Source organism: Astyanax mexicanus, chromosome 8, assembly GCF_023375975.1.
Source record: "Astyanax mexicanus isolate ESR-SI-001 chromosome 8, AstMex3_surface, whole genome shotgun sequence".
Classification (NCBI taxonomy): domain Eukaryota; kingdom Metazoa; phylum Chordata; class Actinopteri; order Characiformes; family Acestrorhamphidae; genus Astyanax; species Astyanax mexicanus.
The window spans coordinates 44,396,954-44,413,198 of record NC_064415.1 but is presented as its reverse complement, the minus strand read 5'-3'; the positions used below and the strand labels follow the sequence as shown (position 1 = coordinate 44,413,198).

The following is a 16,245-nucleotide window of genomic DNA, read 5'->3' as shown; positions in this document are numbered from 1 at the left end:
TAACTGAACAAAATTTTATTTTATATTTATTAAATATATTTTTGCAATTTAATGAAAATGGGCAAAACAAGTGTATGGTAATAAATATAATAAAACATTCTATATTGTATGTTTCTCAAACAGATATTTGCCCAAAAGAGTATGTATTTGTAGATATAGTTTAGAGTACCTTTGATTTACTTCTTGGTTTTAAAAAAACAATATATGCATTAAATGATCCAGCGGCATCTTTACTGTGTTAATGTTACTCAGTTAGTTTTTTCCGTGTTTGTCATGTAAACCTGCTAATACTTAACTTTAAGAAAGGCTATATATTTCCATATATATTTGAAAATAAATGTAATATATATTTTTAGCAATATTTTAGCGTGTTAAATATTGGCAAGAAATGCAAAAAGCTAGATTGATATACATTTTTTCATACTGGTAAATATAATTTTACAATCAATGCAAAACACAGAACCTGCTTAAGGTGTGTGGAAATACTCCTTCAGTTTTATTATAAAAAATAAATAAACACAGTTACAGTTGAGTACTGTTCTGAGAGCTGCGCACGCAGTCCTCGTCGCTACTCGACTACAGAAACATTCACTCTTCAACACTCGCAGTACAACAAGGCAGCGGCTGGCCTGGCTTTCACATACTGCAGCTGACCACATGAGCAGATACTAATACGTCTGATAAAGTTCAGTTAAATATCACATCAACAGTTTAACCCTGTTTAGCCCAAAAGTAGAAAGTGAAAGAAGCTTATACCAGTCAGCATAGTTCTAACTGCCAGGTATGGTAGTCATTTTTCCAGAATGAAAAATCCAGCCCGGGATTCAAGGCAGTTGGAACAAAATACTGGAGAGATCTTTTCCAAAATGTTCTAGTTGGCCTTAAAAGGTGCAGCAGTTACTGTATGTTTTTGTGCTCCAGGCTGCTGCACCATTTAAGGCCAAAAGGAAAAATGTTAATAAAACAGCTTTACTGTTTAAACTGGTAGAATCTCTAATGAACTGGTTTATGTTTTTTGACACTGTATGATTTAACAGTAAATGTGGGCTACAGGAAAAAACATTTGGTTTTAAATATTTAAAAGGTGTTTTTTTGTCACTGTAATCTAACTGGTGTCAATTGATTTGAGACAAATTCTGCATTTTAAGGCAATGCTAGAACATAAATATATATATAAATATATGTGTGTGTGTGTTTTAAATATAAAAAAAATCCCTAATTTAGGAAATACAAAATCAGTCAAATATTCAAGATCAGTCAAATGTGAGGTCTCTTGAAACTTCTGCTCTCTGCGCAAAAGGTGAAGGAGGAGTTTCTGGCGCAATGGAGACGCAGAATGGCACGACCAGAAGTGAAGGGTAAAGGAAAAAGCTGGGAAGGTTTCGGTGAAGTGGAAGGCAGCGACTCCTTCTGGGCTCTCCTCATAACGACTCAGACTTGGCAGAGGTTGTAGTACGCGGTAGGCCTCTCAATCACCTGATCCCCCACCACCTCCAGGATGTAGTCTCGGTTAGCAATCAGAGGTACCTCAGACGAAGGGATGCTCTGCACACTTTGGTTTCCGTAGTAGGATGTCACAGTGTCTCGCTAAAACACAACAATAAGCAGTTGTCATTTTTAATTAATTTACCAAACCCTGTTTGTACGAACTCCTTCTATCACTACTAGTGCCCCCAACACTAGAAGGATGTTAGACGTTGCCTCTTTTCAAACTGCCACTGATGCTATATTACCGGGTAGCCAGGGCACTCTGAAAGCACAGCAACCCAGCTATGATACACCAGATAACAGATGCCTGTGCTGCTTAGCAACATGGCACTAGGAGTAACTAAGGCAGGAAATTCCATCTAACCACCCCCAGAGAGAGCAACGTCAATTGTGCTTTCTCAGACTCTGGTTGCTGATGCCGATTTGACCCCATATTTGACCCCTTTTATCATACTAGACTATAAATTTACAGTGTAAATGTACAGGGGTTGGACAATGAAACTGAAACACCTGGTTTTAGACCACAATAATTTATTGTGGTGACGGACAGTTCTGGTGGAAACAGGAGAGTTCAGCTGCACATTGAATTCTGCCGTGATTTGGGGAGCAGTGGTTTTATGTTTTTTGGATACAATCCGGGTTAGCACCAGAACATCCCTTTCAGACAGCTTCCTCTTACAGCGTCCACAGTTAATCCTGTTGGATGTGGTTCGTCCTTCTTGGTGGTAGGCTGACATTACCCTGGATACCGTGGCTCTTGATACATCACAAAGACTTGCTGTCTTGGTCACAGATGTGTCAGCAAGACGTGCACCAACAATTTGTTCTCTTTTGAACTCTGGTATGTCACCCATGATGTTGTGTGCATTGCAATATTTTGAGCAAAACTGTGCTCTTACCCTGCTAATTGAACCTTCACACTCTGCTCTTACTGGTGCTCCTAATGTGCAATTAATGAAGATTGGCCACCAGGCTGCTCCAATTTAGCCATGAAACCTCCCACACTAAAATGACAGGTGTTTCAGTTTCAATGTCCCACTCCTGTGGCTAAACTCTTTTAAGTAGAACAACCTCTACCAATGTTTCCAGCAATATTTCTCCAGATTACACTTTAATATTAAAATATACATCAACAAATAATAAATGTATTAGTGAAAGCTGTGGCTCACCCTTTGATCGTTGTTTGGTGGACCTTTTGGCTGGAAGTCTTTCCTGCACAGGTGGGCCATAATTCCTGCTGCAAGTGCGTCACCCAGCACGTTGATCATGGTGCGAAATCGATCCCTGGAGAAAATGTTAAGAAACATTAGACTGATCAGGTGGGGCTGAGCTCTCCTACTAGACAAGTCTTACTTAGAGCTTACAGTTTTAGTTGATTAAAGATAATGTACATTAATAAATAAAGATTTTGGGTGTGTCTGATTTGTGACTGAATCTGGGATCTGTGATTCATTTTATAGTATTGTCATAGTGAACTGCTCCTTTAAATGATATGGTGGTATTCCAAGACATGCCTTGGTGGGTCAATTCCAATATAATGTGCCTAAAGTGTTTGCACCATTGCTTTTTTAAACTTCAAACAAACAGTGTGTAACAATACATTTTCAAGATTTACTCTGAATTAATTAATTATTACTAATATAAAAGAATGTTATCCTTCAGTTCACAAGTATTTTTGCACATTGTATACAGCTTAATTTGATGTGGGGGTGAGTTTTGAAGTTTAATTATTATTTTAAGTGGTTAAAAGACCATTTTTATATACATTTTGGAGTTCTAAAGATTTTAATCTATTCATTATTTATTTTCAATAAAAATATCAAGCTATTTAAACATCTTTGGATAACCCCATCCTTTTTGACCTGATAACTATAGAAAATAAAAATGTATGTTTGAAACAGAACAAGGTCACAGGCTCAGTATTCTGATAACAACACCCTGGTATTCCACTGTGTCACACTTACAGGATCCAGTCGATGGCAACGATAAGTGTGATGTCATCTGGGGGTAACCCTACTGAGGTGAGGACAATCACCATTGTGACGAGGCCAGCCTGTGGGATCCCCGCAGCTCCAATACTAGCTGCTGTAGCTGTAATGCTGGAGGAAGAGGATGGAGAAATTACACATTATCATTACTTTATTTTCCTATTGAACACAGTGCCACCATCTGGCCAATTTATTAGAAACATCTACCGTCTTCGGCTTCCAATTACTGGACTCCTATCTAAAAGTGGCCACTAGGTGGAGATATAAGAGGTGTTTTAGAGAAAGTGGCCAATTGGTGGCACTAAAGTAAAGTGGACACGGAAAGAGTAATTGGAGGTGGCCAGTGAGTGGAAGCACTAGGAGATAGGTGTTTCTAATAAAGTGGCCAGTAAGTGGAAGCACTAGGAGATAGGTGTTTCTAATAAAGTGGCCAGTGAGTGGAAGCACTAAGAGATAGGTGTTTCTAATAAAGTGGCCAGTAAGTGGAAGCACTAGGAGATAGGTGTTTCTAATAAAGTGGCCAGTGAGTGGAAGCACTAAGAGATAGGTGTTTCTAATAAAGTGGCCAGTAAGTGGAAGCACTAGGAGATAGGTGTTTCTAATAAAGTGGCCAGTGAGTGGAAGCACCAGAAGATAGGTGTTTCTAATAAAGTGGCCAGTGAGTGGAAACACTAGGAGATAGGTGTTTCTAATAAAGTGGCCAGTGAGTAGAAGCACTAGGAGATAGGTGTTTCTAATAAAGTGGCCAGTGAGTGGAAGCACTAGGAGATAGGTGTTTCTAATAAAGTGGCCAGTGAGTGGAAGTACTAGGAGATAGGTGTTTCTAATAAAGTGGCCAGTGAGTGGAAACACTAAGAGATGGGTGTTTCTAATAAAGTGGCCAGTGAGTGGAAGCACTAAGAGATAGGTGTTTCTAATAAAGTGGCCAGTAAGTGGAAGCACTAGGAGATAGGTGTTTCTAATAAAGTGGCCAGTGCGTGGAAACACTAGGAGATAGGTGTTTCTAATAAAGTGACCAGTGAGTGGAAGCACTAGGAGATAGGTGTTTCTAATAAAGTGGCCAGTGAGTGGAAGTACTAGGAGATAGGTGTTTCTAATAAAGTGGCCAGTGAGTGGAAACACTAGGAGATAGGTGTTTCTAATAAAGTGGCCAGTGAGTAGAAGCACTAGGAGATAGGTGTTTCTAATAAAGTGGCCAGTGAGTGGAAGCACTAGAAGATAGGTGTTTCTAATAAAGTGGCCAGTGAGTGGAAGCACTAGGAGACAGGTGTTTCTAATAAAGTGGCCAGTGAGTGGAAGCACTAGGAGACAGGTGTTTCTAATAAAGTGGCCAGTGAGTGGAAGCACTAAGAGATAGGTGTTTCTAATAAAGTGGCCAGTGAGTGGAAGCACTAAGAGATAGGTGTTTCTAATAAAGTGGCCAGTGAGTGGAAGCACTAAGAGATAGCTGTTTCTAATAAAGTGGCCAGTGAGTGGAAGCACTAGGAGACAGGTGTTTCTAATAAAGTGGCCAGTGAGTGGAAGCACTAGAAGATAGGTGTTTCTAATAAAGTGGCCAGTGAGTGGAAGCACTAAGAGATAGCTGTTTCTAATAAAGTGGCCAGTGAGTGGAAGCACTAGGAGACAGGTGTTTCTAATAAAGTGGCCAGTGAGTGGAAGCACTAGGAGATAGGTGTTTCTGATAAAGTGGCCAGTGAGTGGAAGCACTAGGAGGTAGGTGTTTCTAATAAAGTGGCCAGTGGGTGTATACTACAGCACTGTGTAATGATTTACCTAATGGTCACAAGTTGTCCAAAGTCCAGTTCGTACTCGTTGACCTGGGCAATGAAAATAGCAGCCACTGCCTCGTACAGAGCGGTCCCGTCCATGTTGATGGTGGCTCCGACAGGCAGCACAAAGCGAGCGATTTTCCGGTCCACATGGCAGTTCTCCAGGAGACACTTCATAGTGATGGGCAGAGTGGCAGAACTGCAGGAGAGAAGTGTGTGTGTGTGTGTGTGTGTGTGAGTGTGAGAGAGACAGAGAGAGAGAGAGAAAGAGAGAAAAAGGACAGATTTATCACCAGGTTTGTGTTGTGTGCAAAATTACCTAGTGGGGACATCAATTTAGGTCATTCAAAAATAGTAAATTAATGAACCAATCAATATGAAAACAATTGTCAATTAGTTATTTAGTAAGATTTAGATTGAGCAATTCCCAGATGGTTTCTATGGTGTAGCCAGTCAGTGATGGTATATTAGGTTATATTAGATAATTAAGAGTTGCTAGGTGGTTGGGATGGTATCTTGTGTGGTTTTGAGGCAGTGCAGTAACGGTTCTGTCAGGGTAGTGGAGGTGCATTTGTACCTGGATGAAGTGGCCAGTGCGATGACCAGCGCCTGCAGCAGGCCGCGGATGTAGCTGAAGGGGTTTTTCTTGGTGAAGATGAAGAAGAACATGGGCAGCAGGATGACCCCGTGCACAAACAGGCCAGCCAGTACAGTTATAAAGTACATGCCCAACTTCTCTGCCAGGATCACGGGGTCGTGCATGTCCAAGATCTTCCCTGCCACCAGGAACACAATCCCGAATGGGAAATACCTGTGAAATGAGAAAGAGAAAAATAGTCTAGTTGAGTAAACTATTATTTTATTTGGTTCTGCTAGGTGGTTACAAAGGCATAGCAGATAGTTGCTAGGGTGTTTTTATGTTTTTTTAATGATTGCTTATATTAGTCATTTGCTAATCTAGAGACTTTTTTCTAGAGAATTATTTTTAAGTGTTGACCCAACTTCCTTTTGTAATACATTCCTTTCAAAGAGCCAGATGACATATTTGAGATTTTATTTAACTCACACAGCCCGTCCTAATTTAAAACATCAAAACAACCCTGAGATTATAATATGGTAAAAAAGGTTCTAGGCTGCCAGGCCTAAACCACACTACACAAGTATAACTGTCTCCCTCTCAAAAATGCAGGGCAACACTAGCATTAAAATGTTATTTCAGAGACTGACACCTATAATGTAAATGTAATTCTATTCTGCCATTCTTACATTCATTATTTTAATTACATTTAAAGCTGCAGTCCTTTAGATGATTTAATTTCATTCAAAACAAGTGTTCCTCAGTGTGGAGAGGGCAAAAAACTACCATTCCTGCAACGCTATATTTGATTAATTTTAAAACAGGGTGTCTGGTAGGTCTTGGGACTTTTCTCTGGCTATAACAGCTTTTGCTGCTCTCAGCTGCTTCAATCACAGTGCTCATGTTAACATTGATACTAGAGCTACTGGAAACATGAAAAAAATCAGAAATGTAAACTACATGCATTGTTACAATATGCGTGTGAGTGTGTGTGTGAGTGTTTACTCACCACATGGCAGCGTTGATGATCTTCATTACACACTCGTTGATGCAGAGGCACACGTTAACCAGCGGAGAGCCTCTCTCCCCCATCCTGCCCAGCAACAAACCTGCAACCATATTTTACAGGTATAGTGATTAATTACAGTGGTAATGATACACTACACGTCCAAACGTTTGTGGATACCCTTTTTAATAAATGCATTCAGCTACTTTAAGTTGCCCCCATTGTTGACACAGACATGCAAATCCCTGGAGTAAATACATTTATATAGAAAACATTGGAACTATGTCTAATGTCAGACATGAGCTTAAAGCACTATTAACCCTCACAACATTGAGCTGTGGTGCAGTGGATCTGTGTTCTCATGGTGCTCCATCCAATACTTTTGGGTTGAGTTAGGGATGAGATGGAGATCAACCAACAACCTGACCTAACTAATGCTCTCAATGCAATCCAATCCTCACAGCAATGGTGCAAAATCTACTCAACCCTTTTTAGTTCATTAGGTCATTGGTATTATGTAGAGCTATATTTTATTATAATTAAGAATATGTTCACGAGAGTGTTTTAGAGTGTGTGTTGTGTAAAATCGAACAGTACTCACCCATGGTGGCAGAGAAGATGACGATTCCGAGGACGTTCATCTGGCTGCTTTTCCCAGGAACTACTTTGTAGTGGATCTCCGGAGCAGGGGTCAGCTCCAGAAACACCGGGTGGCCCATTTTTGGGTTGTCATGGTCTGGCATGATGTACACATAGTTGGCTTGGGATTCGAGTGGGATGCTCTTGACATTAGGCACAAGATCTGTCTTATACTGAAAGCAAACAGTGAGAGGGCAGGTCAGTCAATATATTACTGTATATTTACAGCACCAGTTTAACAGTCGATCAGCCATCACACTGCTGTTTCTTTGTGTTTAACTTTGAGGCTAATAATTTAGCTAGTAGGCAGTGCAATGTTTCCTAGGACCACTGCTGGAAAGATGCTGCATTACAGGCTGGATTTATTCCATGCTAGCCAACAGAATGATTGTAATGAATCTTAGCTTGGGTGTTTCCATGACCCTCTGCTGGAGTGACTATACGTTTTTCAGGTCCACTGCTGGAGTGACTTAACATGGCAGTTTGTAATGTATTTGTATATATATATATATATATATATATATATATATATATATATATATATATATATATATATATATATTACAATAAGTATCATGATATATAATGTTTAACACTATAATGTGTAGTTTATTAGCTGATCGGTTGGAAAACACAATTTTAGGGCAGAGACCAGAGTTAATAAACTCATTTAAACGAAGTAATACTATGTTTCTGGCTTTCCACAACATCTAGCTTCTAGCTAACCGGTCAGCTAAATAAGTTTGTTTTGATTCAGAGATGAGTCTTTTTAACCAGCTATCAGAAACAATCTAATCACAGTTTACATGGTTAGCTCCGTTACCTTTCTTTTATAAAAACCGCGCTATATCCAAATATGTTTTAACAACAGCACAGCAACCCACTACACAAACTCAGAAACCCTCAAAAATTCTCAACAGCAGGGTGGGGCGTCCCTACTAGCTCAATGCGCTTCGCAAAACCAGGTAACTGATTTCCTTTCTTTCCTAAAAGGCTGAACATTATCCTTGATCTGGCACCGTGATTAGCTTTAATAAATTTTCCATGCACACAGCGCTCTCCTCATTAATAATACAGCCGAGCCGAGAAAAACGATTCAGGGCTTCTGGATAATTATTCGGGGCTAAAGCCCCGGAAGCCCAGGCCAGGCGACGCCACTGCCATAGTGGTTCATTGTTCAAACTCCGAGACCTATAATTGTATTGACTTCACTTTATGAGGCTCAGATGTTTTCACAACTTCTAAAAATTCTGAAGAAGCAAATGTCTCACATCATACATGTTTTGGCTGATATATTGATTGTGGATGGGAAATGAGTGTAAATGTGATCACTGCCAAATTATTCCTATAGTTCTTCAATAATTAATTAATTTCTCTGCTCACCTGTTGGAATGTTGCTTCTATTAGATTGGAAGGAATCATGTTCCTGAAAAAGAAACAGATGAAAAATAAGATGTTTTGTTGTGTAAAATGTTGGATGTGAGGGCTGCAGGCTGGGGATTTGTCAGTGACGCAGCATTAGCAGGGTGTGTTGTCAAATGTGTGAGGTGGACAGAAAGGATGGTCAGTATAAAAAGCCTATTTGCTGTGGATTTAGGGGTTAAAGGTTGAGGGCTGAGCTTTTATTTATAACAGCTCCTATGCAGGAGGTTCTAACCCACAACGGGAATCCAGTTAAATCTGTTCTGCAGATCAGGTGTGCCGTGCAAATCCCCACCATTCACATACACTAAAAATACTCTGAGGCTGCTGTCCTGTATGACAGGATTGTAATCAGGAAGAGCCTAAGCCTGACACACTCCTCACACATTACACAACTCTCCTTGGGATTGTGTCGATTGAAATGAACCAATGAATCTATATTTACAGATTTACCGCTGAGGAACCTCACTGAGTGGAACCTCAGGAGCCATATTGAGCATGTTGTCAAATGTTTATGTACATATTTTTCAGTTCTGAAGATTTTAATGCATAAATTATTTATTTTCATAAAAAATATCACACTATTTAAACATCCAAGAATTCCCTGTCCGCTCTTAAAACATCACTCTAAACATCGCAACATCAAACATCTCCCAAACATAATCTCAAACATTACGCCAAACATCACACATCAACATCATTTCCAACATCTCCAAACATCTCCCCAAAAATCACCCTAAACATCACCACCTCAAACACCACCAGCCAAACAGCAACCAAATATTACCCAAACATATTCCACAAATCACCCTAAACATTTCTCAAACATCACCGCACCCAAATCAACATGTTCACCAACATCTCCCAAACATCTTATCAAATGTCACCACCTCAAACATTAGCATAAAAAATCTTACATTTTACCCAAACATCACCCAAACAGCTCTAAAACATCACTTTAAATGTCTCCACAAACATCTTCCCAAATTTAATTCCAAACATCCTCTAAACACCTCTCCAAATATATTCCCCCTTATATCCCTCTAAACATCACCTAACATCACCCCAAACATCCATCTAAACACCCTAAACAACATTAAGACCAAACTTAACAGATAGACAGAGGCATTTCCCACATCATGTGTCCCAGAACATGGGCAACAGTGATGGGGTGGACTGGACAGTACTGCTTTAAGCTGGTACCGTGGTCAGAGTGTGATACAAACCTAATGAGGTCGAGCAGAGCATCTGCGGAGGTCATAACCGGCCCCCCTGAGGCCTTGTGTCCCTCCTTCTCTGTCCCTGTGCCGGGATGGACGAGCAGCACCAGGATGATTCCCACAATAACCGCAATGAAGGTGGTCCACAGGTAGTAGGTGATGGTGAGGAGGCCCAGGCGCCCACTGGCTTTAGTGTCCATGGCTGACAGACCAGACATCAAACTGCACATGAAGGAGCAACAGTTCCAATAATCACTGCCAGTATTCTATTTTATTCTATTACAGATCAGTCATGATACATTACATTTTTTGTGGACACACCTTCTATTGAATGCATCCAGCTACTTTAAGTTACATCCTTTCCCAACATTGTTGTGCACATGCACACACACACATCTTGTATAAGTCTACCCTGAGCCACGGAACAGTGTGCTCTGAAATCAATTTTGAAATGAGTCAGGGAATGGGGATAAGGTGGAGTGATGATCATCCTACATTCTGACATTGGCACTAATGCTCTTGTCACTGAATCAAATCAATTTACAGTAATATTTCAAAATCTAGTAGAAACTACAGTGTGAGTTTGGGCTGTCAGCATTTAAATAATTGTTTATAATCTCTATATTTTTCGATTTTATATTTCAACTAGATTTCATTTAAAATAATTTTAAAAACTTTTTTAAAAACTAAAAAAATAAAAAGGTTGTTTAGGGGTTCACTAGTTAAATCAATGTTTCTATCTAGAACTGTGACAAATTTAAAGAAGGTTTTGGATGCTTAACTAATGGAATGAGTGTATCATCTGAGGTGGAGTGAGCAGATGAATCTACCTGGATGTGATAAGAGGAAGAATGAGCATTTTCAGCATCCTCATCAGCAGCTCTCCGGGGAAAGAGAAGTAGATCTTGGCCTGGAGGACAAGAAATTAGGATCTTAGAACTCAAATACTTAGAACATAGAAAATCAATACTATTGTGTTTCCTCTAGCTTTCCATCACCGCTATTTATCACATAAAGAAAAAAATGATCAGCTAACAGTACACCTAGCAAACCCATAGCAATCACCTGGGATACCATAGCAGCCACTTTGCAACTTCAAAGCAACCCCCTGCGCTATCGTAGCGCAGCCACCAATCAATCTAATAGCAACCCTCTTGCATACCACAGCAGCCACCTAGAACTACTATTGCAAATACTCGGGATACTATAGCAGGTACCTAGCAACCTCGTGGCAAACACCTGAAGCTACTTATAATTTTCTTGCAAACACCTGGGATACCTTAGCAGCCACCTTGCAAACATAAAACATCCATGTGAAATGCAACAGCAGACATTTAGAAATCCTATAGCAAGCACCCTGGATACCAAAGCAGCTACCTTGCAAACCCATAACAACCCCCTATGATAATTTTAAATAAGCATTTACCCACCAATCCTACTTGGGATGCCACAGCAGCCACCTAGAAATCAATTATCAACCATCCGTGATGCCATAGCAGCCACCTATCAATCCTGTAGGAAACACTTTGGCTACTGTAGCAGCCACCTTGCAATCCTACAACAAACATCTAGAATATGACCGCCACCACCTAAAATACTGTAGAAAATGCCTGACACCAAATACTGAGTTGTATACTAATCCTAATAGTGCAGGTTAGTGTAAAGAATATAAACATTGCTATGCTAACATAGATTACTTCCATTACAGCTGCACTTGAAGTGCTATCCTTTATGTTTTTTTCATAATCTGTGTGTCTGAAACATAAGAAATGCTGATTACTCAGACAGGATTCTGAAGCGACGGGCAGCCAGTCATTCCTGAGTCAAAGTTTAGTTATCAAGCCTTCTGTTGTATTAGGCTTAAATGCTAATAGCTAATGATAACATAGCTAATCACTTGTAAGCAGTGAGCTGTCCATGCCTTAATAACATTGGGACCTAGCTTTTCCCTTATGATAATGATACAGAGATCTTCATCACTACACTGCTTTTTAAGTGAGGTGGTGTGGGCAGCAGTAGGTCTGCATTTCTTGTGTTTCACAAGGTAGTTTCCCTAATTAGTATGCAAATGGGACACACTCTATATTATCTGAGTTCTGGTGTTAGCCTATTAGCCGTGGCTGTGCTGTGCTGTGCTGGTGAGCTGTGTTCTTGTGTCGGTTCTGATTTAACAGCAGACAGAAAAACAAACTGTAAACGGAACTGAGTGATCTGGCAGTGAGACCCTTTGGCTGTAGAATAGAAAAAGTCTCTGGGGGCGCTCTTGTCTCTGAATCACAATCAGATCAGCTTCATGGAAAGCACAGATAAATGTATTTTTTAATCTACAGCAGTAAGTGCTATATTGCTGTTATTCAAAGAACATTTTTACTTTCTTAAAGAACCTTTCAATGAATGGTGGATGAGCTGAGTTAGGTGTAACTCCTTTTTTGAATTTTCAGTTAAGTCACAATTTGCCTCCTTACAATTTAAGATTGCTTGATGCTTGATAGAACATGGTGAATTGAATAAGAAGCCATGTTTGTGCATTCTTTGGGCAGAAAAAAATACATTTAAGGTGGAATGAAAGCCAAACAGGGTTATTTGATGTGTGACAATAGTGCTTGTTTTGGTTATGTATTTAAAAGAAAGATACAGAATCCTCTGCAAGGGGTCTTTTGTATGTAGTGGGGACAAATTTGGGTCCAGAATTAAAAATCCACCTCAGTCAGTTGGAACAAAAGTCTTGATGGATTATTATTTTCTTGGCCCGGACTGACTACATTACATTACATTACATTACATTACATTTGGCAGACGCTTTTGTCCAAAGCGACTTACAATATTGAAGTGCAAATAAAAGAAGAGGTTAAGTACAAAAATAATAGAAGTTAAAAATAAAGCATCTATAGATAGGGCCTTAAGGAGGTCAGAGGGAAATAATGGGATAGAGGAGTAGAGAAGAGGAAGAAGGAGATGAGGTTAGAATTAGTTAGTTTGTTAGAGGTGTTAGGAGAGTAAGTGCTCTTTGAAGAGCTCTGCCTTCAGGAGTTTCTTAAAGATAGCGAGAGATTCTCCTGATCTGGTAGTGGAAGGTAGTTTGTTCCACCATTGGGGAACTCTGTATGAGAACAGTCTGGATTACTTTGTGTGAGTGTTTGGCAAAGCGAGGCGACGTTCATTGGAGGAGCGCAGCAGCCGGGAGGTAGCGTAAGCCTTCAGGAGCGAGTGCAGGTAGGAAGGAGCCTGTACTGTCATCACCTTGTAGGCGATTGTAAGCGCTTTGAATTTGATGCGAGCAGCAACCGGTAGCCAGTGGAGCTCAATGAGCAGCGGAGTGACATATGCCCGTTTTGGTTGGTTGAAGACCAAATGTGCTGCTGCATTCTGAATCATCTGTAGTGGTTTTACTACACAGGCCGGGAGGCCAGTTAGTACGGCATTGCAGTAGTCGAGGCGTGAGATTACCACAGCTTGTACCAGGAGTTGGGTGGCCTGTTGCGTCAGAAACGGTCGAATTTTTCCGATGTTGTAAAGCGCAAAGCGGCAGGATCGAGCAACTGAGGCCACATGGTGCGTGAAGAGAAGCTGGTCATCAACCATAACACCCAGGTTCCTAGCAACCTTTGTCGGTGAGAGAGAGAGAGAGAGAGAGTCGATGGTTATGGCAAAGTTGTGTTGAATAGAAGGTTTTGCTGGTATGACCAGAAGTTCAGTCTTTGAGAGGTTTAGTTGGAGGTGATGTTCCTTCATCCATGCGGATATGTCTGAGAGACACTGTGGTATTCGTGCAGAGATTGAGTGATCATCTGGTGAGAACGACAGGTATAGCTGAGTGTCGTCAGCAAAGCAGTGGTAGGAAAAACCATGTGAGCGGATAACCCGACCTAGAGAGGTGGTGCATATTGAGAAGAGAAGAGGTCCCAGTACCGAACCCTGGGGAACCCCAGTGGGTAACGAGTGGGCTGGGGACAGCCGTCCTTGCCATGACACCCTGAACGAGCGCCCAGTGAGGTACGATCTGAACCATGACAGCGCATTGTCTGAGATCCCCATGTTCGAGAGTATAGTTAGGAGGAAGTCATGGTTGACTGTGTCGAAAGCAGCCGAGAGGTCCAGCAGAATGAGCACTGAGGACTGTCCTGCAGCTCTAACCCTTTAAGTGGTTGTGATTCTACATCCTTAGAACCACTATCTTTAAAAAAAAAAAGAACAAAACGGGGATTATGTTTTAAGAGTGCAGTCTAAACACTGGTGATCTTAGAGGGTTGAAAAAGTTTGGCCAAAGTGTTCTTCTTGTGAGGATGAAGCTGACCCCTAGTGTACCCTTAATAATAAATAATGATGTGCCCTCTAGATTAAGAGATTTTGTCTAAATGAGTGCCCTATTCTCTACTGGCTATTCTCTCTTTTTCCAGTTTAATAGAAATGGGTGCTGTAATTAAGTGCCTTCTATGCCAACCATACTAGACAATTTCCCTTAGGGTGCCCTTTCCAGTAGAGAGTATGGGATGCAGTGCTGCACCTGCTCATACAGGTGAAAAAACATGAGGTAATACCCTGTTAGGTAATCTTCTAATGAAGAAGTGCCTCACCTGTGGATTAACTGTGATGTGGTAAACTAGGGCTGGACGATATGGCAAAACTTCTATCACAATATGTTTATTATATTTGGTCAATATGATATGATTCCAATACCAATATGAACTGTATAAAAGCAACTAAATTTAGAAAAAAATATAAACAGTGGCGGATTCTATTTAAGTACTTTCATACACAGTTTAGTGATTTTTATTCAATTTCTGCTGCAAATCATCCAATTTTACAAGATGTTCTACTCTTTCTGTAAGGTGATATGATGATATCCTTGACATGCTTATTAAAGCATATTGTCAATATGATAAGAATTTTAATCACGATATAATAAAATATGGTCATGTTGCCCAGCTCTGGGTAAGACATATTAAAAAGTATAAGACCAAGAAAATCAATGTCAGTGATGACAGAAAGTAAAAAAAATTTAAACTTGTATCAATCCATCCATTTATTTAACAGTTTTCAGTTTTAGCGACACCCCCTATATAATGAACAGAGCCCATGTTGATTATGATGTTGATGGAGATTACCTGAGTGGACAGATTCAGGCTCCTCAGCATGAAGCCCACCACGCAGCCAGTTATCACGGCCAGCACAGACAGGGTCAGCAGGCCGTTCTTCCTGCAGTAGTCCTTCACCCAGTCTCGGATCCTCTGGGACACCTTGTTGTGCAGGACATTCTTCAGGTACTCTACCATGGCTCTCCAGGGCGAGTCTGGAGAGGACTGATACTGAGATGAAGAGCGTCTGCTGCTGCTTTGCCTCTCCTCCATGGCTGATCTTAGGAAGTGTTGCGCAGCAGTTCTGAGTAAAGCGCTTCTCACTAGAGATTAAGAAATCAAGGATAGCTCCGAGACTCCGGCCTCGCCACGCTGCCAGATTAGCCGGGATAATGGAATTGGAGATGCATTAGACTTAAAGTCTGAGAACCACTGACTGAAGAGGAGGAGGAGTCTCACTTCATGAATGGATGGAAGCACTGGGTTCAGGCTGCTTAAGCACAGAGAAACCACACTGTCTAGGTTCTCTTTAGAGTTTTGAGACAGTTAACAATTTCACAGCACCTGCTTTACTTTTTTTTACTTTTTCACACCTCTTACACTAACAGTGCACATCAAAAGTGTGTATTCCCCTATTATAGTTTTTATTACAAGCCTTTCTAAGTCTAATTTATATTGACTACATATTGCATACATATTCACCTCCTTTGAAGTGACTGACCAGACAATTAGTGCTAGCGGTCTCACGGTTAGTGAATGGAGTCAGCAGTCAGTGTGTCTCAAATGACTATAGAATAAACATGCCTGTCTAAAAGGTCTGATCACTGGACAACAGAACACTCTACACAACATTGAAGAGCCAGAGGATAGAAACAAAACAGATTCAAAGCCACTGATCGTCGCCTGGAGTTCAGTTAAATCCATAATTAAGAAATAGAAGGAATATGGCACATTTGTAACAGAGGGAGGCCACTAAGACATCTATGACAATATGTTAAATTGATGCTGACATCACCGAGCTTCACAGTGGGGATGGTATATTTGTGGTGTTATTTCTCAAA

At 40.5% G+C, this 16,245-nt stretch overlaps 1 protein-coding gene across 1 annotated transcript; it reads right to left on the bottom strand.

Annotated features, from left to right (window-relative positions):
- Positions 1-467: 467 nt before the first annotated feature.
- On the bottom strand, positions 468-15,776 carry slc1a8b (solute carrier family 1 member 8b). Its single transcript, XM_022677977.2, has 11 exons — positions 15,215-15,776; positions 10,940-11,019; positions 10,116-10,331; positions 8,851-8,893; positions 7,430-7,640; positions 6,832-6,931; positions 5,823-6,056; positions 5,250-5,444; positions 3,453-3,587; positions 2,658-2,772; positions 468-1,587 (listed from the first exon to the last, which is right to left on the bottom strand). The coding sequence occupies exons 1-11, from the start codon at positions 15,455-15,457 to the stop codon at positions 1,432-1,434; spliced, it is 1,728 nt and encodes a 575-aa protein (XP_022533698.1). The 5' UTR covers positions 15,458-15,776; the 3' UTR covers positions 468-1,431.
- Positions 15,777-16,245: the final 469 nt, after the last annotated feature.

What these genes read in the sequence shown, in the direction of transcription:
- slc1a8b (XM_022677977.2), bottom strand. Translation starts at nt 15,457, where the DNA reads ATGGAGGAGAGGCAAAGCAGCAGCAGACGCTCTTCATCTCAGTATCAG. An exon ending in ATCATCAACGCTGCCATGTG is followed by an intron (nt 6,057 to 6,831) that starts GTGAGTAAACAC and finishes CTCATTTCACAG; the next exon opens with GTATTTCCCATTCGGGATTG. An exon ending in GGACAACTTGTGACCATTAG is followed by an intron (nt 3,588 to 5,249) that starts GTAAATCATTAC and finishes CTCTTCCTCCAG; the next exon opens with CATTACAGCTACAGCAGCTA.